We start from the raw sequence: 25,949 nt of genomic DNA on the forward strand, positions 1-25,949 counted from the left end.
ATGTTTTCACCTTTTGAGATGGATTTTTCTTTTCTCTAATAAGTCTCTTATTGCCACTGGCTACCAACCATCCCCCTCCCCCCCCGCACAGACATTCAGGTTCTGAAAATGGAAAATTCAACAGCTATCAAAGAACGGACTGGTGGATTGGAATAATCTCTCAACTGCAATTGTTAGAATAAAATGCATTGAAGTTGCAATCAGAAGCAAACTAAGCAAGCAGGAAGGCGCTTCCACTCATGCATTGGAGGCCGCAATTTCTGCCAACGCTTCCCTCTATCAGCAGCCCATTGTGCCATACCCCACACTCTGTGTTTGCTACTGTGACACAGAGAATGGGAAATCCCATCCCACAAGTGAGCATGGTTCCGACTTTACTTATGAGGAAAGAAGATCAGGCTACCAGGCTATAATTTACAGCACGCTTAAAGGGTAAAGGTAAAGGTACCCCTGCCCGTACGGGCCAGTCTTGACAGACTCTAGGGTTGTGCGCCCATCTCACTCAAAGAGGCCGGGGGCCAGCGCTGTCCGAAGACACTTCCGGGCCACGTGGCCAGTGTGGCATCGCTGCTCTGGCGAGCCAGAGCCGCACACGGAAACGCCGTTTACCTTCCCGCTAGTAAGCGGTCCCTATTTATCTACTTGCACCCGGGAGTGCTTTCGAACTGCTAGGTTGGCAGGCGCTGGGACCAAACAGCGGGAGCGCACCCCGCCGCAGGGATTCAAACCGCCAACCTTTCGATCGGCAAGCCCTAGGCGCTGAGGCTTTAACCCACAGCGCCACCCACGTCCCCATTACAGCACGCTTACTGGGAGTCAAATCCCATTAAGTATGATATGACTTGTTTTTGCTTAAGATTGGGAAGTACATTGCAAGAATTATTGGGCATAATCCAAAGTTAAACCCTGCTGATCTGACTGGAGAGCAGGAGAGCACATGCTTCACAGGTTTAACCCCCACCTTCTCCAGGAAGGACTGGGGTGGGGGGGGGGGAGAGAGACTGTTATCTGAAACACTGGCGCAAACTACATGGATATATAAATGTATTATCCTTTATTTTTCCTAGCAAGACACAAGAATGACTCCGTCTCTGCCAAAATTGGATCTCCATGTTATTCCTGTGTGGCAAAAAGGGATTACTGGGAAAGGTGTTGTCGTAACAGTGCTTGATGATGGCTTGGAGTGGAACCACACCGACATTTATATTAACTATGTGAGTTTTATACTTCAGCAATCAATCAGTTATTATTTACCAATGGAGTGGCTAGACTCTTGGGGCTTGGATGTGGAAAATGAGTTTTATCTCCCTGCTCAGCAATGAGGCTCACTGGGTGACCTTCAAGTCACTCTCTGTCTGCCTGAACACTGCCTCATGTAGGTATTGTGAGGATAAAAATGGAATCCTTCAATAAAGGCTAGGAGATTACAAAGATGACAAATAAAGCTAAACAAATTAATAATGAGCAATAGTTGAAGTGTCTCTCGTGAGCTTGTGTGTGTGTGTGTGTGTATGTAAATATAAAAAACTGTTAGAAAAAACTAACAGGAGTAGTCAATAAAATATAATATCAGTGCTATTTTTCTAGAAAAAGAGGTGCCGGAACTCACCATGAATACCTCCCTTGTTCTCTTAGAATAGCAATGGCATCTACCTGACAGGTGCCATAACTGAGTTCCAGCAAGTTCCAGCTGAAGAAAAGCCCTGTATATTATCATGCTGCTACAATTGCAAAATAAATAAATAAAGGGGGGTGTTTTCAAAAAGTTAGAATTAATTTATCTCTGCTGCCTCAGCAATTTCAGAAGTGCTCTTTATCCATCCTCTTCCTTTGTTTCATTTTTCAACTTAGGATCCTGAGGCAAGTTATGATTTCAATGACAACGATCACGATCCATTTCCTAGATATGACCCAACAAATGAAAACAAGTGAGTAATGACTTGCTGTTTCTCTCTTTAATATATGCTGCTGATAATCTCTGCAAAACAAATCTTGACAGTTGACCCTTGGTGAACTTTGACCACTTTCATAATATGTACGGTGCTATTTAAATGAACTATCTCAGGGGTGGGAAACCATTTTTCTGCTGAGGACTGCATGATGGCTGTCAGCAGGGATTGAGCCAAAAGTGAGTGTGAGCGGATCCAAAAGTGGGTGGCTACACCCCTTGTTCTCCCTTTTTCTCCATATGAACCAACCCGGAACCTGCAATCATCATCCAAGGCCCTCCTTCATATGCCTCCTCCATGAGAGGTCTGGAAGGTGGCAACACAAGAATGGGCCTTTTCTGTGATGGCTCCCCATTTGTGGAATGCTCTCCCAGGAAGGTTCACCTGGTACCTTCATTACATATCTTTAGGCGCCAGGCAAAACCATTTTATTTGCCCCAGGCCTTTGGCTAATTAAGCAATCTATAGCCTTTAAACCCTCAGGGGGAGGAGTTATAGTTTTTGTTTGTTGCTGGACTACAATACCCATAATCCCTGGCTATTGGCCCTGCTATCTGGGGCTGATGAGAAATGTAGTCTAACATCATCCAGTCGTGGGCCACAGGTTCCCCACCTCTGTTCTAGCCAATCAAATAGTACAATATGGTTTTTCGGCAGGCTGGGCCTTGAACGATGGTTTGAGAAGTCCAGGGCAGGGAGAATTGGCTCATTTCAAACATGGAGTCCAGCTCAAGTAGTTGTTCCAAGCCAATTAGAAGGCCACTTTGTAGTGACACAATAAGGAACTTACACAACGGTTCGCCAGCCTCTATCAGGCAAAAATGATATTTCATTTACTACATGGATGCTCTTATAACAGAAATAATATCACCGGAGTAGAAGGTTTTCAACGGATTAATGTTTCAAGCCTTTTGAAAATCCATCACTCGGCTTCTCTGCAGCAGTTATCGGCAATGGGAGACCATTATCCTCCAATTCAAATGGCATTATCTCTAAAATCTACCATTTCTGCATAACATCAGCTCTTTATTAATATGTAAATGGAATTCAGACTGGCAGCGTTCAACAGCTCAACTGCATACAAAGCTGCACTACTAAATAAGGCAGCTTTTCATCTACGGAAGGTGAGCAATCATATAGAACACATCACAGAAAACATGTTACCATTTACCCTGGGACTGGCAACAAGGACAAGCCATACATATAAATTCTGTTTTCTTCCTCCTAGATGCCTTGGTATCTTGTGTACTGGAAACAAGGCAGGCTTTGCTTTATAGTATTTCCATTTTTTCACTTGAGAAATTAGGTTTGCCCTTGGAATTAATTCATTAAAATTGACTTATCATTCAAATGAATGGCAATGGCAGTATACATTCAAATGAATAATCATTCATAATAATAGTTGTAAATGATCGGTATGGACTTGTGGGTTTTGTTGCAGACATGGAACACGGTGTGCAGGAGAGATCGCCATGCAAGCCAACAACCTGAAATGTGGAGTAGGAGTTGCATACAATTCCAAAGTTGGGGGTAAGAATCCAACATAGCAATTCAATTTTAATAGAGTTTTCCACCCCTGACATGCTCAAGGTCTGAGCAAAGGAATAGTAAATGGAGCAACATGCATTGGCGAGAATGTATTATTAGAAGAAGTCTTCCATTTCTGTTATATGCAATGGTCATGCAGAAGGGCTGGAAAGTATTGCTACAAAAGTTGCATGCTGTAGAAGACTTGGAATGCGGGTGGCGCTGTGGGTTAAACCACAGAGCCTAGGACTTGCTGATCAGAAGGTCGGCGGTTTGAATCCCCGTGACAGGGTGAGCTCCCGTTGCTCGGTCCCTGCTCCTGCCAACCTAGCAGTTCGAAAGCATGTCAAAGTGCAAGTAGATAAATAGGTACCGCTCCAGGCGGGAAGGTAAATGGCGTTTCCATGCACTGCTCTGGTTCACCAGAAGCAGCTTTGTCATGCTGGCCACATGACCCAGAAGTTGTACGCCGGCTCCCACGGCCAGTAAAGCGAGATGAGCGCCGCAACCCCAGAGTCGGTCACGACTGGATCTAATGGTCAGGGGTCCCTTTACCTTTACCTATAGAAGACTTATAACCTCTCCCCAGGGTCATTGCTTTATTTTATTTTAACAGAAAATAATATATTCACTTAACCCTCATGTTTTTTCTGCCTGTGCACCTGTGCAGGAATTAGGCTGCTAATATGGGCTTCTTCCTATCTCCTTTTAAAATGGGCTAGAATTCAGTTGTGGGGCTATACAATGCACTTTCACAAATGTGGAAGGGGCCATGTAAATGCTTCTCTGCATCGGCTCGTATACCAAAGAGGAAAGGTCACAGTTAGGACTCCCAGTACCAGGCACAACTTGAAAGAAAAAGATCTCATTCCCCCCTCTAATGGAAAATAATAGGTTTTCTAATGGAAAATGCTTGTCTAATGATTCTGAAAGTGGCTTACTAATGGGAAAATTGGTGGAAATACTATTTTTTTAAAAAACAACAACCAGTTGTGGATGTTTAAAAGATACAAAAAAATAAATAAATAGTACAGTGGTACCTCAGGTTACATATGCTTCAGGTTACAGACTCCGCTAACCCAGAAATAATACCTTGGGTTAAGAACTTTGCTTCAGGATGAGAACAGAAATCGTGCTCCGGCGGTGTGGCGGTAGCGAGAGGCCCCATTAGCTAAAGTGGTGCTTCAGGTTAAGAACAGTTTCAGGTTAAGAATGGACATCCAGAACGAATTAAGTACTTAACCCGAGGTACCACTGTAGTCAGTCTAGTAATGTTAAATAAATATAAAAATGCAAAACAAACAAACAAACAAATCTAGGTATGTTTTCCAAAACTCCTAAGTGTCATCTGTTCATGTCTGAGTGAAAGAGTAATATGGAAATAAATAGGAGCTTGTTTATGTTTTGCTTTTTAAATCTGAGAATGACAGGCATGTAGTTCAAATGCCTTGTCAAAAGTAATGTAGCCTGCAAAGTGAAAGATTTATTTTTTTTCTACACAGCTTTTCTCACAGTGTCATCAATCAAATTTCCCAATTACCTTGGTGGTGTCCAGGTCATCTGCTTGTCTTATACTCAAATTCTATGCTAATATTGTACAGCCCCCACCCACACGAATTTTAGAAATCTCGGTTAACAGAGGATTCTGAAGCAGTACTAAAGGGGACAGAAACATTGCTCTTTTTACACATATATATAAAAAATGAAAATGGGACAGCTGTAAGTGGAGCAGACAACTGTGCTGGCTGCTGTCACATTTGAATTCCTCTGAGTTAACAGCCTTCTCCTCTCCTGGCTTGCAAGCTATCAATCATGCTACATTCCAGTCTGACTTCGTCAACCTGCTTCACACCTTTCTAACGTCCTAAATGAAGCAACTGCCTCTCAAGACAGAACTGGCCCAGTCATCAGAATGTGAGGCTGCTGATGAAAATGGTAGGAATAGGGTGCCCCTATTTTCAATGAAGAAATGTTGGAGAGTATGGAATTGAATCTCCTGCGTCAAATAAAGTCCTGGATCAGTCTTCCGCAACCTGGTGCCCCCTGGAAGTTTTGGACCACAACTCCCATTAGCCCATGTCAATTGTATTTTAGTTTGTTTTTCCCCAAAAATTTTTTATTCATTTTATAACACAGCTAAACAACACAAGCAGAAAAACAGACAATACAAACAAATCCTTGTCTTATCCTTATTTTTTCTAAACATTGTTAGGTGAGCTTCCCCAAGTCCCCCCTATCTGATTTTCATTTTACCTCATCTTTAGCAGTTTACATATATCATAATTTTTAACCATTTTTTTAATCACACTTACTTTTACCATAAAAATCTTCACATTTTATCACCTACAGATAATAATATTTTAAAATACACTGTCTTCTACTTCTAACCCTGCAGCCTATATCCACTTCCAAAGCTATTCTAGGATTTAAATATTAACATATTTTTTCAAATATTCTTTGAACTTCTTCCAATCTTCTTCCACCATCTTTTCTCTCTGGCCTCGGAGTCTCCCAGTCAGTTTGGCAAGTACCATATAGTCCATCATCTTCATTTGGCATTCTTCAATAGTTGGTAAATCTTGTTTCTTCCAATTCTTCGCTGTCAATTGTATTTTAAAGCCCTGGCAGCTTATATTGGATAATAATATATTTCTATTTTATAGCGACAAAAAATGTTTTATAATACTAACGTTGAGAAAGCATGAAATAACCACTAGTTTGTCTCTGTCCGTCTCTCTGCTTTCTCACATTAAGGCATAAGAATGCTGGACGGAATAGTCACAGACGCCATAGAAGCAAGTTCAATCGGTTTCAGCCCAGAGCATGTGGATATTTATAGTGCCAGCTGGGGCCCAAATGACGATGGGAAAACTGTTGAGGGACCTGGCCGGCTGGCACAGAAGGCTTTTGAATACGGCATCAAAAAGGTGAGGCCTCTTAACCGAGAAAGTGGCAGTATTTTTAAGCAGTTCATACATGTCAGGGTATAGGGCCTGGTAACTTGCTTTGTTCCAAGGAGCAGTATTTATGTGATTTGTTCCCTCGTTCTGCTGTTTTAGAGATGCTGTTTTAGAAAAACTGGAACTATTCTAGAGAGTGGCTGAATGCTTTTACATATCCTCCAACTTTCCTCATATGTAAATAGGGACATTTCTCACCCTCCCCCCCCCCAAATGACCCACCTCAACTCCCTATTTTTTTTGTCCACCCAGCCCCCCAGCATTTCCTATCTGAAAAAGGGTGAGTGTCACCACTGCTAAACCAATGGGACACAACACACATGCCCTCCACCATCTTGAGAAAACCTCTTAATCCTGATTCTATTTTATCATTTTCTTTCGTAGATTTACAAAAAGAAAAACACACACCAATAAATAAATTTTAGAGAGGCACAAGACTAGACACACAAAACATTTTTAAAAAAATAAATCAAGACTCCTTGCACTTTGCTCCGCTCCTTCTTTCTTCCCACCCAGGGCAGCCCTGCCCGTTGCCTGCCCCTCAGAGCCACGGCGGCATGTGGGGCTGGACCTTAGTGGTAGTAGCCTCATCCTGGCTTGCTCTCCAGCACCTGCTATGAGCTGCCCAAGGAAGGAGGCCAGTGACAGTGGCCATGGAGAGGCAACAGGATGCTCCCTCAGAGCCACCGCTGCAGCCGCCACAGCCTCTGCCGCTGCTGCCACTCAGGACAAACACCTCTCCAAGCGGTGGCAGCAGTGGGGAGGAAAATAGGGACATTCCAGGATCAAATCAGAAGCCAGGATGTCCCTGGAAAATCAGGGCACTTGGGGGGGGGTATGCTTTTAGACTCTAGGGCTCAGCTCAAGATCTAGATAGCAGCAGCCCACGTTGCCTTTCAGCTCGTTTCCTTGACTGCCTGTTTTGCTTCCAATACTAATGGGGGTCTTGTGTGTGCAAAGAGGTGCTATAAAATATTGATGGAAACTTTCTGCTTCATGAATATTGCATTTGTCTCTCTTTAACATGCCAAGATTTTATGCATTGTTTTGTAAGCCCATGGAGTAACTCAATCCAATTATAATTAAGATGGTGAGAATGCACGTTAGGGGGGGGGAATTCCACCACGCTAGCTCTTTAGTCTAGCTAAAAATCATGCACACCTTTATTGGCATCTTTTTATTCATGCCTACCTATGAAATACACGTGTACCACGCCAGTGCTGGGAGATCAGAGGGCCCAGGGCATGCTTGGTTGCAGTGTGTTTTGTTTGTGTGTGTGTGTTGGGGAGGGGGGTGTTGCTGAGTCAAATTAACAATATCAATTTAATATGCTGTTGGATGGGATTGGTCATTAGCTGTATATGTAATAAAGGAAAATGCTGTAGATTCTGTAGGTAATGATGCTGTTTGCCTGATCCAGGAAGGAAGATCTGTTTGCATTGTACCAAAGGTGCTGAGTTCCACATGACATGGGGGGGGCGGGTCATCGTGTGCACGTGATGTCACACATGCAACACACACATGTGACATCATGCTCATTGGGAGGAGGCCACGAGGCCCAATGAGGCCCTTCGCCACCGAGGGTAGGTCCAGGGGGGCCCCCCCACCATTGTGGGGAGGCCTGGCAGCGCCTGGCCCCTCAAGATTGGGAGGCCTGAGCCCCATAGATTTGACACCTATGCATTATACCCACATAATGGTGCCCATCTGGGCCCAGTTGAACAAATAGGATGCATCTTTGGATGTCAATGGGAATACTCAGCCACGTCCTAGTAGCACTTGCAATAAATCAGCTGTCTGGGATTAGATTTGAGCAGTGCTATTCTGGAAAAAGAGGTGCTTTTCTATAAAAAGAGGTGCCTCCCTTGTTCTCTTATAATGGCAATGGTGCCCACCTGAGAGATGTCGGAACTGAGTTCCAGCGACTTCCAGCTGAAAAACAAAAAGGCCTGAGTTTGAATAAGGGCTTGTGCATAAATCCATTGGAAGTTAATTGTATTTGCTTTTAATATATTGCTCCATTTTTGTAGTTTGCCTGTTGGCCCGCATAGATCACACAACAGGGAGCCCCATTTTAGCTGGCAGAAACAACTTGCATAGACATAGTTATGAAAGCGATCCATCAACAAATGTACAGAAAGCAACTTGGCTGCAAGGCAATTTAGAAGACCAGCAGCCTTTCTAGTGCTTTACTTATATTTTTCATAGTTCTCACCTCAAGAAGGTTATCTTTAGTACTGGGAAATGTTCCAAAACGGGCAACCAAAGTGACCAAGAAGTTGGAGCTACTCCCTTTTGAATTGGTGGGGTTGTTTTATTTTTGCTTTTGCTTAGAAGGTGAAAAAGTGGATAAGGAGAAGTTTTCCTCCCTGCCTTATCCTTCTTAAGTAATTGTGCCATGTCAGCCCTGGACTACTGCATGGCCTCTGTTGTGGCCTATATGAGGGTGAGTAAACTGATTCTGAATCCTGACAAGATGGAGGCATTGTGAGTGGTTGGCTCCTGAGTCAGGATAAATGATCAATGGCCTGCTTTGGGTGGGGTTGAATTCCCCCTGAAAGAGCAGGTACATAGTCTAGGGGTGCTCTTGGATTCATCTTTGTAGCTGGAGACCCAACACAATATTGCATTTAATTCGTCACATGTTTGCTTGTTGCTCCGACTCAGGCATGGGGAGCCTTCTTCAGCCTGAGGGCCTGGGGACAACCTTCTGGGGCCCCCATTCAAGTGGTGGATGGGTCCAAAGGCAGCAGTGGGTGATGGAACAGATTGTGAGCTTTTAGTTATATCTATCTAAGTTATAGGAACGCGGGTGGCGCTGTGGGTTAAAGCCTCAGCGCCTAGGGCTTGCCGATCGAAAGGTTGGCGGTTTGAATCCCCGCGGCGGGGTGCGCTCCCGCTGTTCGGTCCCAGTGCCTGCCAACCTAGCAGTTTGAAAGCACTCTTGGGTGCAAGTAGATAAATAGGGACCGCTTACTAGCGGGAAGGTAAACGGCGTTTCCGTGTGCGGCTCTGGCTCGCCAGAGCAACAATGTCATGCTGGCCACGTGACCCGGAAGTGTCTTCGGACAGCGCTGGCCCCCGGCCTCTTGAGTGAGATGGGCGTACAACCCTAGAGTCTGTCAAGACTGGCCCGTACGGGCAGGGGTACCTTTACCTTTACCTTTATCTAAGTTATATGTAGAGTAAACCCATTGAAATTAATGGACATAAGTTAGCCACATCCATTTATCCCACCCATGGAAAATCAAAGGTTTCTGACTTTTGACAGATACTTTTGACACAGACACTTTTTCATCCAGGCAAGCAAAGAGGCGTTGTCACAGTCCAATGACAAATTCTTGCCAAGCAAAGGCAGTTGGGAAGAGCATGGAGCAGGACTGGGGGAGAATCCTATGGGTCAGATAAAGAGTCCTGGATGGCCAAATTTGCCCCTGGACCTGAAGTTGCCCACCCCCACTCCAGTTAATCAAATGCATTCCTTACAGACATTACCAGCAATCATTTCTTTCTTGAACACTCTTTGTCCTCTTTGGAAATTCACCCAAGCAGATTAATAGTGGACCACGCTGTTCTTTATAGTGAGTGTAAGTTCATTAATTCATTTTTTTTAAAAAAAGACTCAACATAAACTATCGGCTGAAAGGTCACCAGCAAGCTCCTACAAGATCTAGCCAATATATTTTTTCATGCTGCTCTAGCTCTGAGTGTTTGCATTTTTATAGCTGCCTCTCACTCATCACCCAAGACTCAAAAGGCAACGGGGGCGATTGGTCCCTGACTTTAACTAATGGAGAGTCATGGATTTTGAAACAACAGGAAGGCACAGATTATATATTTTTGCTATTCCACTGCCATGAAAGTACACGCCAAACATAGAACACTTAAAATGCCAATGCACTTGTGTGAATCATGCACTAGTCACATGGGTAATAAATCAGCAATATTATACGTGGAATTCATGGAAATGAAATGAATTCTTAGCATCTATTTAAGTGTTGTTTTAAATATATATACCTGGAATCGGTGGTGTTCCCTCAGAGCAATTATTTCTGTTGGTTACGTTTTGTTTTTCTGTGTATATTGACTGTATATTGTTCAGTTGAGCAAATCACAAGAAATTCACATGCAATTGCTACCACCACCCCTATTGTAAAAAGTGGTGTTAGATACTGCTAAAGCTTTAGAAGTTGTTGTTCTATGTATCTAAGGATAATTCTGAATGTTTCTTTTTTTAAAAAAGAAATGTTCATATACTCAGCATTGTCTTCTCTGAACGGCTGCAACTCTCCAGAATATCAAGCAGAGAGCTTCCTCATCACCTGCTATTTGATCTTTTTAACTAGAGATTTCAGGACCTGAAACTGGAGCCTTTTACGTGCAAACCACATTCTTTAGTATGGAGCCTCAGCCATTCATCACTCACACAGCCATGCTATTCAACCAAGCACCCCTCATACCTCTCCATCACTAAAAACCACTTTGTCCCCCAATGTGAAGTTTTCACCGCATATTCCTCCTTACTCATTCCCCTTAGCCTTAAGGGGTCAAGCCTTTGAAAACCCCTGTGTCTCCAATCCACCACACTGCACTAGACCACATGTGAGGGTTTCCCTAATCAAGTTATGCTTTCATTTACAAGAGAGAAACTGCATTCATTTTCAACCTTCCATGACTGACCCTTCCCACTTCAGACTGTTCTTATAGCTACTCAGTGAATGTTCATCTACTTAGTATTGTCTACTCTGTATGGCTGCAACTCTCCAGAAACCTTATAGCCATGCAGTGAATGAAGTGCTGTACTCTTGCACCAATTGCAAATTGTTATATGTTGTTATATTGTATTATTCCAAAAAAAGGGAATAACCTTTTCTCAATCGATTTATATAGCTCACTTATTGCTGATGTGTTCAGTTCAGCCTATGAAATGGCTGCAACAATGATTTTTTGCATTTTTTGCCCCCCAACAGCATTGGGGGGACGCGGGTGGCGCTTTGGGTTAAACCACTCAGCCTAGGACTTGCCTATCAGAAGGTCGGCAGTTCGAATCCCTGCGACGGGGTGAGCTCCCGTTGCTCGGTCCCTGCTCCTGCCAACCTAGCAGTTTGAAAGCATGCCAAAGTGCAAGTAGATAAATAGGTACCGCTCCGGCGGGAAGATAAACGGCGTTTCCGTGCACTGCTCTGGTTCACCAGAAGCGGCTTAGTCATGCTGGCCACATGATCCGGAAGCTGTACGCCAGCTCCCTCAGCCAGTAATGTGAGATGAGCGCCACAACCCCAGAGTCGTCCGCAACTGGACCTAATGGTCAGGGGTCCCTTTACCTTACAGCATTGGGGCTTCTACCCTTGTGATAACCATGCTGTTCCTTTCATTTCCTATAGGGGCGAAAGGGGAAAGGTTCTATTTTCGTCTGGGCTTCTGGGAATGGCGGCCGCCAAGGAGACAACTGTGACTGCGATGGCTACACAGATAGCATCTACACGATCTCCATCAGCAGTGCTTCTCAGCAAGGCCATTCTCCCTGGTATGCAGAGAAGTGCTCTTCAACAATGGCCACAGCATACAGCAGTGGGGATTATACTGACCAGAAAATTGTAGGTTGTTTTTACCAGATTTAACAAGCTTTCATTTTTGAGGGGAGGGGAGGAAATCGCCTGATCCATGTTTTATGTTCTAATATGCCAAGTCCTTCTGTAGTGGGATGTAAGATACTGCATTTCCCTAATGATAAGACAAAACAACCTTTCACTTAAGAGCAAAAAGTAATCTATAGTTTTGTCTTCATAGTGTTGATTGCTGAAAAAAAGAATGTCACTTATGGGTGAAAGGAGGCTCTCTCAAACCTGTCACCCTGAAGGACCAAACTGCCTCTGTATCACTTATATAATAATAATAATAATAATAATAATAATAATAATAATAATTTATTATTTATACTCCGCCCATCTGGATGAGTTTCCCCAGCCACTCTGGGCAGCTGCCAATTGAGTGTTAAAAACAATACAGCATTAAATATTAAAAACTTCCCTAAACCGGGCTGCCTTCAGATGTCTTTTAAAGATAGGATAGCTGCTTATTTCCTTCACATCTGAAGGGAGGGTGTTCCACAGGACGAGCGCCACTACCGAGAAGGCCCTCTGTCTGGTTCCCTGTAACCTCACTTCTTGCAATGAGGGAACTGCCAGAAGGCCCTCGGCACTGGATCTCAGTGTCCGGGCTGAACGATGGGGGTGGAGACGCTCCCTCAGGTATACAGGACTGAGGCCATTTAGGGCTTTAAAGGTCAGCACCAAGACTTTGTGCTTCTTGGACAGGGAATTGGTTTGAATTTGCTTTCAGTGTTTGAATAGAAAATTTGTGGGTTTCCTGTCCCTTTCATGGCAGAAAACATCTCTGCTCATCAGTGGCGTAGCGTGGCTTGTCAGCACCCGGGGCAAGGCAAGTAATTTGCACCCCCTAACCCGTGGATTAGCGCCCCCTAACCCGTGGATTTGCGCCCCCTAACCCTAACCCCCAGATGTTGCGTCGGGTGCGGCCGGCCCCCCCTGCACCCCCCACACTACGCCACTGCTGCTCATAGACCAACTGATAGATTTAATCTTGCAGTGAACAGAACACCCTTCTTGTCATGTGTCTAAAACAGGAGGTAGTATGCAAACCCACTGCAACCCTATCAGAAAACCAGATGGAAGTAGCAATCATATTGCTCCTATAGCATGGGGGGGGGGGGACCCTGGTCTGATTGTGAAACAGAGATGGGGGTTAAAATAACTGAAGTGTGATTGGTCAGAAATACTTCCAGTTTGGGGTTGACTTATAAAGCTTCCCATAAGTGCAAATAGGAATATGCCCTGTCGTTAGTTCTTCACTTCCACACCTTGTACCTTTCCTTGCTGACATGTTAGGTACTTTATCTAAGTGGGAAACTTCATTTTCTAATAATTCATCCACTTCATTTTCTGAATGACCGTGTTCTGCTTCTGTTGGAGGGGAAGAACAGCATTCAGTCTCAAACTCTGTGATTTTAAAGCCAGAAAGCTCTTTAAAAATTCCTAAGCCCAATTCCAATGTGCTTTATGATTCACTGGTAAACATGGAAAGCTATCTTGTATGCTCCTTGAGATCTCAGAATAAGGCAAGTTGCTTGACTTGGACATATTTTCCTTCAGTGTGAATTTTTTTTTGGATACAAAAATTAGAATTAAAATGCATGCAGCAAAGAAGAGTCTTCCAATCTCATCAACGTTATTTTATTAGAAAGAGTCAAATGTGCCTTCAGGTTGGACTCATTACAAAAATGGGAACTAGATCCAGGCTCAACAATCAGACATGATTATTGGGTTTGTTTTAAGCGTAACTCATTCTGGATCCCACCCATAGACAATAGTGTTTTAGTGCATGGAGACAGTGAACTCAAATTCTGTAATTTATGATGTTTATCTCCTTCAGATAAGTGCTGACCTTCATAACGAATGCACTTCCACACACACTGGGACATCTGCTTCTGCTCCTTTAGCTGCAGGGATCTTTGCTCTTGCACTGGAGGCCAAGTAAGTCTTCTTAAACTCCCTTTTAGTACACCATCTCTTTCTTTCTTGTTATCATCACTGTAAAAATAATGGGAAAAACCCTCCAGCAGTTCAGGTCCTTAAAGTTAGCTGGATTGTTTTTAATCGGTTCTCACTGTTCTTCACACTGTTTAACATATAGGCTTGTCTCCAGACTTACGGTAATCATGTTTAGAGTAGATCAATGGGACATACAGGTAGTCTGCAATCCTAACCCCTCTTACCTGTGAGTAAACCCCACAGAATTAAACAGGACTTTACTTCTGAGTAGACATGGTTATAACTGTTCTGTAACTTACATCCCCCTGGTTCCAGGCATGACTAAATATGGATCCAACCCACGATAAATATAAAAGCCACTGGCATTGACAATTATTGATTTAGATCCTAGGAATTAGACACCCTGCAAGTTTCAAGGTGGTGATCTTTCTCAGAGGCTGAATGAAAGAAGGGTGGGAGAGAAAGGACAATGCTTTCATCCATAAATCATTATGATCTTCCTTGTTCAACCCTAAAACTGCCTTCATAAATGTTTACAGTGAAGGCTGCAGATATATATAATGGGGAGTAGTATTATGCCACAATAGTAAATCGACTTAACAAATGTTATATAATGAAGTAGCATTGATCTTCTAACCTACTATTCCAGCCAACACAACATAATCTCTTTCTCTATAAAACCCCTGCAAAAACATGGCTGGGGAACCTAGTAGGGATCTGCTGACTGATGGAACTATGTGAAGAACAGTGGACAGCATGAAAGCCCCAGGATATTTTGCTAAGAGTGCCAAAATTCATGAGCATAGCCCCACCCACTGGAAAGAATGTACTAAGTGTGTGGAAGAAAATTCCAGTGGATTGTGGCCAAATACCATTGGGTGAGATATTTAGGAATTGACTAGAATTTTGTTTGTGATAGTCCTAATCTAACCTGGAGAGATATGCAACATTTGGTAGTCTGGACATCTGAATTCGATCCGTTGGCCAACAATCCGGGATGGAAGAAGAATGGAGCTGGACTGATGGTGAACAGCAGATTTGGATTTGGATTGCTCAATGCCAAAGCACTGGTAGATTTGGCTGACCCTAAAACCTGGAAAGAAGTACCCGAAAAGAAAGAGTGCATTGTTAAGGACAGCAGCTTTGAACCAAGGTAAGAATTCCATTGTTAGTTAATAGCCTATGTCTACCGGAAATATTTTATGTTGCTTACCAGGAGAGAGGAGAGAGGCAGCAGGGTGGTCAGGGTGGTGCAAACGCAATGGCAGGTGCTTCTAATTGGCTCTGTCAGTGGATTTGCATTGTGATTACCTCCCTGCCACCTCCTCCTGCTCCCTCCATGTAAGAAGCAATGAGCCAGCTGCTGGGAAGCTAGCATAGAGGGTCTGGTCCAGTCAGCATCTCACTTAAGTTAAAAAAGACAGTGTTCCTGGTCTACTGCTTCCCTTTCATGTGCATTAGAACAAGAAGAAGGTGAAGAATTGGAAAGGGACCACTATTCATTGGTAGCAGAGCATCTGGCTTGGCATGTAAATGGTTCCAGGTTCAATCCAGTCAAAAGTCTTTCAGGGCAATGGATTGGCCCTGGATTACTGCTGCCAGAGAAGACAAAAAAGATATCTGCTCTGTGCCGCCACCACCCCAATACCAGGCTGCTTTGAAAACTTTCCCATGGTTCTCACAGGTGTATGTAGCATTGTAATCTTGGGCATTGTGGGAAATTTAGCCCATAGCTGCCTGGTACAGAGCAAGCATCAAAGAGCAGTGGATCCTTGAACCTGGCTTAGGTTGTCAGTTCAGGTGCTGCTGCTGGACCTGTGAAATACTAGGGGTCCCCCATACAGTGGGATGAAAAAACCATTATACACGTTCCTGCTCGTTCACCCAGAATTTATTTCAAAGGAGCTTTACAGGAACAGTAAACGAAACAAAATGTCCATATCTTACCATGAGACTATTAATATCACAAGTAGTGTAAAAAGGCAACAGAACCTCACTGAATAAATGAAGAGAATAAATTGACATTGGGGGGGAAATAACTTGATAATTTCCTTGTAACATTGCCAGGTTATTAAGAGCTAGTGGTGAAGTTACCATTGAAATTCCCACAACAGCTTGTGAAGGTCAAGAAAATGCCATTAAATCCCTGGAACATGTACAATTTGAAGCAACGATTGAATATTCCCGCAGAGGTGATCTTCATGTGACCCTGACTTCTCCATCAGGTATAGGAGACAAACTACCTAGTACTGCTATGTCTAGTAATTGTACCTTAGACACAACCAGTTTCTCTTTTTGCTGTTTTGCAATGTTTTGGGAGCTGTCAGGATTAAGCATCCCTTTGGGAAGTGGGATGCTAGTATCAGCACACCCAAAAACCCTGAAATGTCAAACTAAAAACGTGTATCAATGAGGGCGCTTTTGCATGGCAAAGCATTGTTTGCCAGTAGCAAGCACAACTGCATGTCAACATGCATATCTTCTAACAAACCTACCAGAACTGAGCAGGTATTTGATCCAGAGATTTTCATGGGTTTGGCGAGGGGTGAGCCAGCCACCACCATGCTCCTGGCACATGTTTCAAGGGGAAAACCCAAAACAATGGAAAAAGAAATGAAAGCACAAAGGAAATTAAAAAGGAAATGAAACATCTTCCCCAATCTATATACTGTGTACCTGCCTCCAGCTCTCACTTCCTGGAAAATTCATTTACTCCATGGTTTTCTTGGAGATGGCCATGATTCATGTTCCCTCTAGCAAATTAGGCAAGGGAAAAACAACGGCTAAAGGCCATTGTTGTTCCTGGGCTCTTGGTAGCATCACCTTGCTGAAAGTAGGTATATGTGGAACACTTTTTCAGTGATTTAAGGGGATTAAGAAAAAGGGGTACAGAAAAAGTGGAGGAAGCCAATGGAGGCAACCATCTCCTTTTTAAAACCCAGAGTACCCTGGGAATGAGGCTGCACATCATGGTCTAGCACTGTCCCCTTTGGGGCTTTCTCAAAGAGTAGCACCTCCTGAGATGTTGCTTCTTGTTGCAGAAAGTCTCTGAAAAGGTCCTTCACCACTTTCACTAAGATGCGGGGATACTTCCTTGGCTCCACCTTAGTTAGATTGTGTGCGTAAATCCCTGCTAAGGCCAATAATGTAAAGTAGAGAGGTCCAGCAGTGTTAAAATTGAAATATAACTCTCCCTTATTGAGGGCATGTGGAGTTTAATCTATCTGCAACCAGCCATTGTTGTCTTAGCAACAGAACTCATCTACAACAGAGCTCTCCTATTTTATAGCTTCCATTTTATAGCTTCTAGGCATTTTTAAAAAATTCTTATTATTTCTCATGACCAATCCTCAGGGCCCTTCAAGCTCTCATTAAAATTAGAAGTGAGCTTTCTGGAGCTTCATCCATAAAGAAAATAATAGTGTGAGAGATCACAAAACCTGTCAATTTGCAAAATAGGGATGCCACCTCCCTTATCTACTCCTTTAGGTTGTAATCTCTAAGTTGCTTGCTCCAGAGCATGTCAATTGTCATCAGCCAGGACTACTCTAAAAAAATGTGTTGCAGAAAGCAAATTGAGAGAAGAGAAAATATGAAGGGTCATAGCTCAATGATAGAGCACATGGTTTGTATGCAGAAGACCCCCCGTTTCAATTCCTAGCATCCCCAAGGAGGACTGGAGGAAACCTATTTTTGAACCTGCTGTCAATCAATTTAGAGCTGCTACCCACCAGTACACTAAGCTAGATGGACCATTAGTATGACTTAGTATAAGGCATGTTATTATGTTCATTAAAATCAATGACAAAGGCACTGATCATAGCCCATGTACTCCCACCAATACTATATTCTGAATCTTATTCCCCAATCATAAAATCTGAACCAATTACTGAAAAACTAAGCCAAAGCCAAGACTTTCAGGTCTTTAAGGGCCATTTACCCTGCTCATGGCAGTTTCTTTTTTCCTTTTGCCTGTGCAGTATATCGACACATTAATGGACATGTTGTTAATTCCATTCAACATATGCAAAACCTACAATCTTGCACAACAACTATATATTGAAGGAGAAGCAGAGACATGCTACTATCCCCATCCTTGAGTTTGTGCGTCTACCTGGCCCTACTGTTAGGCGTGGACATCTAAGCAATGGAATTCGGTGTATGTTGACTCTCCATGCATAGGATTTCACAGGAGCTCGAACCCTGGGTGATCAAGACTACAGCTTCTGTGGAAACCTCTTTGCATACTGCTTAGACCTGGCTTCCACTGCTGAGATGTCTGTGTCCAATGTGTGGGTTTTGGTAGTGGAGCAGGAGAAGACTTCCAATGTCAGGGATGGTGCTGGTAGTGTGGCCCAAGTATCTCTTTCAACACATGCAGGGAGCTAATGTTGAACTTGTTTTGATGAGTTTTGCAATGATGTGGGAAGGTGCAGATAATGGCAGGGATCCATGGAAGTCCTTGGGCAAACATTTGTTTCTAAACAATCACCGGAGAATCCCTATTTATGTCTTCTGGCCCAAGGATATCTGCATAACAAGCTGAGGTCCCTCCTTACATCCCACTTTATGAGCAGCTTGTCAAGCAGTGCGGGGGGCTGTTCAGTCAGAAGTTGTGGATTTTGTAAGTGACGGATCTCAATGCCTAATTTCTAAACTTCCGGGAAAGTATACAATGTATTCAGTCATTGATTTTATTTGTTCAATGTGCTGAATCATTTTGGCAGTGCATTATGATCTACAGGAACTCAGTATTCCCAAATCCACATATTAGTATAGCTCTTGAGAGACAACAAGCTATTCCTTTATTCCTCAGTGAACCTAAGTGGTACAGACTGTGAAACTCAAGGTCGTTCTGTGTCTCCAGAGCTGACACTGTATTTATCACTGTCTGCTAAGCCTCATCAGTTTTCCTCGTGTGACCTTATCCTGGGATTCTTATTCCTTTCCTCTAATACAGGGACCACCACAGTCTTACTAGCCGAACGGCAAAGAGATAAGTCACCCAATGGCTTTAAAGACTGGGATTTTATGTCAGTTCACACTTGGGGAGAGAATCCAACAGGCACATGGACTTTAAAAGTTGTTGATACGGTAAGCAGGGGAAGCTACTTGAGTGAAATGATACAAGGGGTGTAAGCCCCTTCCTGCCAGAAGCGAGGAAATATGAGAGCCAGTGTGGTGTAGTGGTTGAGAGCAGTAGTCTTGTAATCTGGGGAACCGGGTTCGCGTCTCCATTCCTCCACATGCAGCTGCTGGGTGACCTTGGGCCAGTCACACTTCTCTGAGGTCTCTCAGCCCCTCTCACCTTACAGAGTGTTTGTGGTGGGGGAGGAAGGGAAAGGAGATTGTTAGCCGCTTTGAGACTCCTTAAAGGGAGTGAAAGGCGGGATATCAAATCCAAACTCTTCTTCTTCTTCTTCTAATCAGCGCCGCAAATACCTATCACTTTAGTTTGGTTGGAAATTATCGTCCAGGAGTTCAGCTGAGATAAGAAGACATCAGGGTTTCCAATAAAAGATCAATGCTTTATTTTTGCACATTGTGACAGAAGCAATGATTCATGAGATTGCTTTAAAGAGCAGGCATGTATTTATTTTGAAGAAATTGGGGTACTGAGAAATAAATGCAACAGGACAATGTATAGATTTCAAAGAGTAACACAAACAGTGTGTAGAATGGTTAAAATGTTTATTCAGCCGGCCTACACTCCATTTGTGTTGCACTTGGAGTCACTGCCACCGCCAGTTTATTCTCCTCTGTCACCCACCTGTACAATGTAAAAGACTAATTATTCTGCTATGACCCCCTCAGTCTAGACGATTGCAAAATGAAGGAAGAATTGTGAACTGGAAGCTGATTTTGCATGGCACTTCAACTCGACCTGAGCACATGAAGAAACCTCGCATCTACACATCATACAATACTGTCCAAAATGACAGGAGAGGTGCGGAAAAGATGACGGATTTTGTAGAGGTATCAATCTATTCTCATCATACCCATCCTTCAAGCATCCTTGTAGCATTAGAATCAAACAGGAGGAAATTTCCCCTTTTAAAATGTTTTTGTCTTTCTGGAATTCCTCCATTATTAGGTCTATGTATATCTAATTAATGTACAGAATTGGCAGGCAAAAATATGTGACAATGGCTATTATGTAGCTTAGACGGCTTTAAAAGGGACTAGATAAATTCATGAAGGATGCAACAGCAACTGTTAGTCATGATAGCTTAATGCAACGTTTGCCAACCTGATGACCTTTAGATGTCCCTGGTGGTTCCTCTTTTGAATGGAAGTGAAGCTCAGCTTCCAGCCATGGTGGCCATCTGCCAAAACACAGTGCCCCAACAATATATAGATATGAAATATATAGATTCCATAGATCCATAGACTGGGTTCTGTACATTTTATAGAAGCATAGACCTTGCATTTTGGGTACATTTAGATGACAGGTGGTCACCATTAATGGAAGCATTGCTGGGTCAGAGCAATGAGGAACCCTTTTCAGGCTCTTAGACAATGCCTGACCTGGCTGACCACTGGCACCAGACCTGAACACAAATGAACTTTGATAGCTCACATCACACTGCATGGAGCATTCTATTTTATAGCCCCTTTGCAAATAATAGCTGTGAGGAAAGTTTGAGTGTGCTGGCCCCCAGCCCATGAGCAGCTGGTTGTATGAGTTCAACCGCCACAGGCAACGTTGAACTTTTGACTTGAGGTTTCCAATCTGCTCAGCATTTGCTTTAAACATGTGGAGTTCTTCTTCCTTTTGCTAATATTCAATGGCTCCTGACATTTGGCACACTCATACATATATATATATATATGTATTTCAGGATCACACCACACTGGAGAACCTGAGTGGAAAAAGGAAGGTGACAGAAAGTACCACTGGCAAAGATAAATTACAAGAAGTGGCCTCATCAGATGCAATACTCCGGCTACTGCAAAATGCCTTTCGTGACCAGATGGGTGGGAATCAAGTACCAAAAAAGGTGCTAAGTGAAAACTCAAATATTCCTTATGAACATTACTATCAAGCTCTTGAGAAACTAAACCAAGCCTCTCAGCTGAAAGACTCAGAGGAGTCTCTGTATAGTGACTATGTTGACCTTTTTTACACTGCCAAACCATACAAGCATCGGGATGACAGACTACTCCAAGCCTTGGTTGACATTATGAAAGAAAAAGATTAAGATATACATATATAGAATAAGGCACTAGGTTGGAAACATTCACAGCCACCCCATCTTCTTAATACTCATCATTCCAGACTGGCTCCCACTTATTCAATCTGCATCATCATCGCTTTTACGGCTTTCTGCATGCCAACTATCTTCTTTAGGAGAAAGAGATTGGGCTGCTTGTTAGATGTGAGGAAATCACAACTTTATGAAAAGCTTTCAGTAATCCTGAGAACAGGCAGTTTCCTTCAGGAATGAGACAAATTCACCAACTTGAGAAAACGCTAGAGATTGAATTCAGCAGGCCCTGTCCCAAAAATTATGTAACCAATCGCAGTTAAGGATATTGTTTCAAGCAGAAAAGCCAGTGATTATCTAACGTCTCCTTAATTTAAGTGAGTTCTTCAACCCATAGAGAAGATTTCCTTTCAGAAGGAATAAGGCAGTATTGTCACAAAATCCAGCCAACTCCTTTCAACCCCAAATACTGAAGGTTGTCTGTGGACCCAACCCCCCACCCTGCCCTAGTTTGGATTCACATGTAAAAACGCTCCTTCAAAAAAAATTCTTCCGTACAGCCAATCAGTTTCTACCGCTGTGGTTCAAGAACAGCAGTGAGGCATCTCTGGTCCACATGCCTAAATATGCCTGACAGACCATTTGGAACAAGCCACACCCACATGCCTCTATAGGTAAAAAATGTAGCTGGGCCCAAGCACTGACAATCAGCTGACTATCTACTTTGTATGAAGAACCTCTTAGCCCTGATCCACTTATTAGGAGAATCCTATACGACACCTATACCATGCTTGGATCTACATGGATTATATAGATCCTGGGAAATGTAAATAGGATACTACCAGCACCAGTTTTCTTTAATAAGGCACAGGAAGAAATGCAAATGTGAATAGCACCATGCCAAAACCTGGGCATCAGGATCAAATGAGTCCAGTTAGGCCCATTTGCTGGTGTTAAAACTCTATAGCCCTATTAGGCTCTGAATGTGCTAATTTTACTACCCCCCCCCCCCAAAAAAAATATATATCAAAACTAAGTCCATACATTTCAAGAGACAGGCTTCCTGGGGGAAAGCCCTAATATAACCAGAGAGTACTAAATATAAATAGCAAATGCTGAATCTAACCAGATCTGGCATTATTGTGTTGATTTTCTTGCTGTATGACACATTTGTCAACATCTAGCAGAGAGGCTATTTTGTCAGAAATGAAAAACCGGGGAAGAGAGGCACAAGGGCTTTTAAGAACAAATGGAAACTGAATGCAGAAGAAACATTTCAATGAAAGATACCTAGACTGGCTTGGCTGCTTTATTAGGCAGTGTCTGTAGGGGGGCACCTTCGCCTGAACCCTGGTCAAGGCTGAAAGAGGTAAGAAAGAAAGAAATAAAGAAAAAGAAAAAGAGGACATCAAGGAAGTAACTAGTGAAACAAAATGTGGGCACAGAGGCCGCAAGAGCAGTGAAAAGGAAATCAAGAGGACAGGAGAGAAAATGTGGGAAAGGGCTGTGGCAGAAAGCATCACTCGCACAGCATCTAGCTACAGGTATGGTGACTGCCAGGGGAAATGCTAAATCACCAGGTAAGGTTCAAAAGAAAGTATAAATTGCAGGGTGTTAAGCGGAATGGTACCTTTTCCCCATGTGCACACTTTTTTGTGTAGAATAAGGCCATAATCTATTATGTTGAAGATGCATCCCAAAGGAGAAAATACACTGTTGAATCAACAGTTTAGAAAATGTAAACGAGCACATTAAGATGAAACTAATGTAAGGTGAATAGCTAGGTGAATAAATAGTGATGATCAACATCTCCCCACTCTACCCCTCTCTTTCTTCTGTACAATACAGTCATGGGGAAGGGCCATAGCTCACTGGCAGACCATCTTCCTTGCACGGAGAAGGTCCCAACTTCAAGCCACAGCACCTCCAGATAGGACTGGGCAAAAGTCCTGCCTGGAATTCTGGAGAGTTGTTGTCAGTCACTGCAGACCAGACTAACAGGACCAGTGGTCAGGGATGATGGGAATTGTAGTCCCAGACATCTGGAGGACCGGAGTTTGCCTATGCCTGCTGTAGACGATACTGACCAATGAACTGGCTCAGTGAGCTCAGGTGGACCAAGGAGTTGACTCAATATGAGGCAGCTACCTGTGTAATACTAATTTCAAATCAAACTGTAGTGCCAACCAGCTGTGCATGATGACGTTGGTTCGCACCCATTGAACTTCAAAGCATGCAAAAATGTGGTCTTGATTACATCAAGTATTTATCTTTTCCCCCCTCCTTGGTGCTAATCACATTGGTTGTCACCAGGAGGCATGCTCACTTGCCTTTTGAGAACATCCCTCTAGTAGCAATCAGTTTCTGCATGAGGTGAAAAATTGGCTGTTAGGGGCTTCACCTTTCATGAGTTTAGTTCCTTCTCAACCTTCCTCTTCTCCTTCTACTTGCCCCTCAACATATGCCATGAACTTTACACTGAAAACTACTGGCAGATTTGATGCGAGTTTTCTATAAAGTTCCCTAGCTCAAATAACATTTAGATCAATGTTTCCCAAACTTGGGTCTCCAGCTTCTTTTGGACTACAACCCCCATCAACCCTAGCTAGCAGAACCAGTGGTCATGGATGATGGGAACTGTAGTCCAAAAACAGCTGGAGACCCAGCTTTGGGAAACCCTGGTAGGGAACAGAAAGTTCAATGATATAATAACCTAATAGAAAGTAAAAGTTGAAGTAAAGGTGGGATAATTAATGGGAAATTGGAAAACCAATGCTAACTTCCTCCCTCTGCTAAGTTATCAGAACCTGGGAGCCACATTGTACATAATGCAGTGCTTCTAGCCCTCATTAGCATCTAGCTTAGATTGTGATAGTTACTGGCTGCTTCCTTTAGGGAGCAGCAGAACAAGTAATTATTCATTATGTGAAAATTACCACTGCACACCTTAATTAACATCAGTGATGGCCAATACATGATTGTAACCCTTTCTGAATACCTGGTTTTGTTTAGCTTTGTTCATTTAAGATCAGTAACCCATACTGTAACTAAAATTACATGAGACCTATACTTAAAGTCCTCTGATACAAATTCTGTTGCTTGAATGCTTCCAACCTAGAGTGCATTATATAGACGTTAAATTATTTTTGTTAGTCTTTTCTTGGTGCCAGTCTGTGTTTTGTGAAAAAGTAAAATGAAAGATAAAGAATGTCTTATCTCAAGGGGGAATTATATTTTCTTTACAGCTATTTATAACATATTAAAGCTTTTATCAGACACAATTTGAAAACAATAAATTATTACAAACTTTAAAAATAATAAATGACAGCAAACCATTTTTTTTTATTTGAGCAAAACAACTTCGTCCAATAAAGTATTTTTGATGGCTTGTTGGGTTGACAACAGCCATATGTATATGATGTGATGTGATGTTAAAATTTACATTTGTTTAATCATAGCATAATACAACGTAATGTGATAGCAGAGCCCAGAGTGTGTGGTCTTAACATTTGTAAAGAAGCACAACACAGAGACGTCACGTGAAATACATTTGCTTGCAAATACGAGGCAGTGCCATGAAGGGTTGAATCTGAAGAAAAGCACAGAAGGACTGCCTCAAAGTGTCATGGCGCTCTCAAAGCAGGACTTTGGGGGCAGAGGTATAGGGCCCCACACAGCAGAATGAGAAAGAAGTCCCTTCAATGTAAGCAGTGACATCTTGAAGAAAGTGAAGTCGTGCAAATTGCCATCTAAAGGAGGGGTGCTGAACCTCTGGCCTTACAGGTGTTGCTAGACTACAACTTCCATATTCTCAATATCCGGAGGGTCACAGGTTAGTCATGCAGGATAGGGGAGCGGGTGGCACTGTGGTCTAAAGACTCTAAACCACTGAGCCTCTTGGGCTTGCTGATCAGAAGGTTGGAGGTTTGAATCCCCGTGACGGGGTGAGCTCCCGTTGCTCTGTCCCAGTTCCTGCTAACCTAGCAGTTTGAAAGCACACCAGTGCAAGTAAATAAATAGGTGACGGGAAGGTAAATGGCATTTCCATGTGCTCTGGTTTCCGTCACAGTGTTCCATTGCACCAGATGTGGTTTAGTGACTTTGGTCATGCTGGCCACTTGATCCGGAAAGCTGTCTGTGGACAAACACCCGCTCCCTTGGCCTGAAAGCAAGATCAGCGCCACACCCCATAGTCGCCTTTGACTGGACTTAACCATTCAGGGGTCCTTTACCTTTACCTTTTTACCTATGCAATATGAAGACATCTAAGACTATTAGATCCTGGGGTGTTGAAACCATTGAGTCTTGAGTCTAAAATCACCTAACAGCACTACTGCTAAACGGATAGCTGTTGTAATGAATTTGACAGTGGTGGCTATTCCAGTGCAACAGCACCAACTTAAGCAGTTGGGACAAGATGACATTCAGAGACAACATGGGATACCAGCATTATCCAAGAACTACTGTGATGGCAGTCAGGTGTACTAGACAACCTAAACACACATTTGCCGATGCAAATTGTCTACAGTTGTTTTTGGACTACAATTCCCACCACCCCTTACCACCGGTCCTGCTAGCTAGGGATGATGGGAGTTGTAGTCGATGCAAAGCCCTGCCATACCACCAGGCTGGGGGTGGGGGGAAATCTACACACACACACACACACACACACACACACAGCAGCAGCAGCAGCAAAGCTGCATGGTGGAACACCTCCCCTCTCACTGACTCAGC

The 25,949-nt window shown here is 43.1% G+C and overlaps 1 protein-coding gene across 2 annotated transcripts in view; it reads left to right on the forward strand.

Moving 5' to 3' along the window:
* Window positions 1-23,008, forward strand: part of PCSK1 (proprotein convertase subtilisin/kexin type 1) — a 32,973-nt gene extending 9,965 nt beyond the window's left edge. For both annotated transcript variants that reach the window (XM_083403944.1, XM_083403945.1), the window contains exons 4-14: window positions 1,068-1,214; window positions 1,852-1,928; window positions 3,391-3,479; window positions 6,231-6,403; window positions 11,821-12,033; window positions 13,889-13,989; window positions 14,927-15,160; window positions 16,075-16,232; window positions 18,968-19,101; window positions 19,822-19,983; window positions 20,850-23,008. In XM_083403944.1, the coding sequence (XP_083260070.1) occupies window positions 1,068-1,214; window positions 1,852-1,928; window positions 3,391-3,479; window positions 6,231-6,403; window positions 11,821-12,033; window positions 13,889-13,989; window positions 14,927-15,160; window positions 16,075-16,232; window positions 18,968-19,101; window positions 19,822-19,983; window positions 20,850-21,209 (1,848 nt within the window). In that variant the 3' untranslated portion in view covers window positions 21,210-23,008. The remainder of the gene's footprint in view (window positions 1-1,067; window positions 1,215-1,851; window positions 1,929-3,390; window positions 3,480-6,230; window positions 6,404-11,820; window positions 12,034-13,888; window positions 13,990-14,926; window positions 15,161-16,074; window positions 16,233-18,967; window positions 19,102-19,821; window positions 19,984-20,849) is intronic.
* Window positions 23,009-25,949: the final 2,941 nt, after the last annotated feature.

This window comes from Podarcis tiliguerta, assembly GCF_965153285.1.
Source record: "Podarcis tiliguerta genome assembly, chromosome: 11".
In the NCBI taxonomy this organism is placed as follows: Eukaryota; Metazoa; Chordata; class Lepidosauria; order Squamata; family Lacertidae; genus Podarcis; species Podarcis tiliguerta.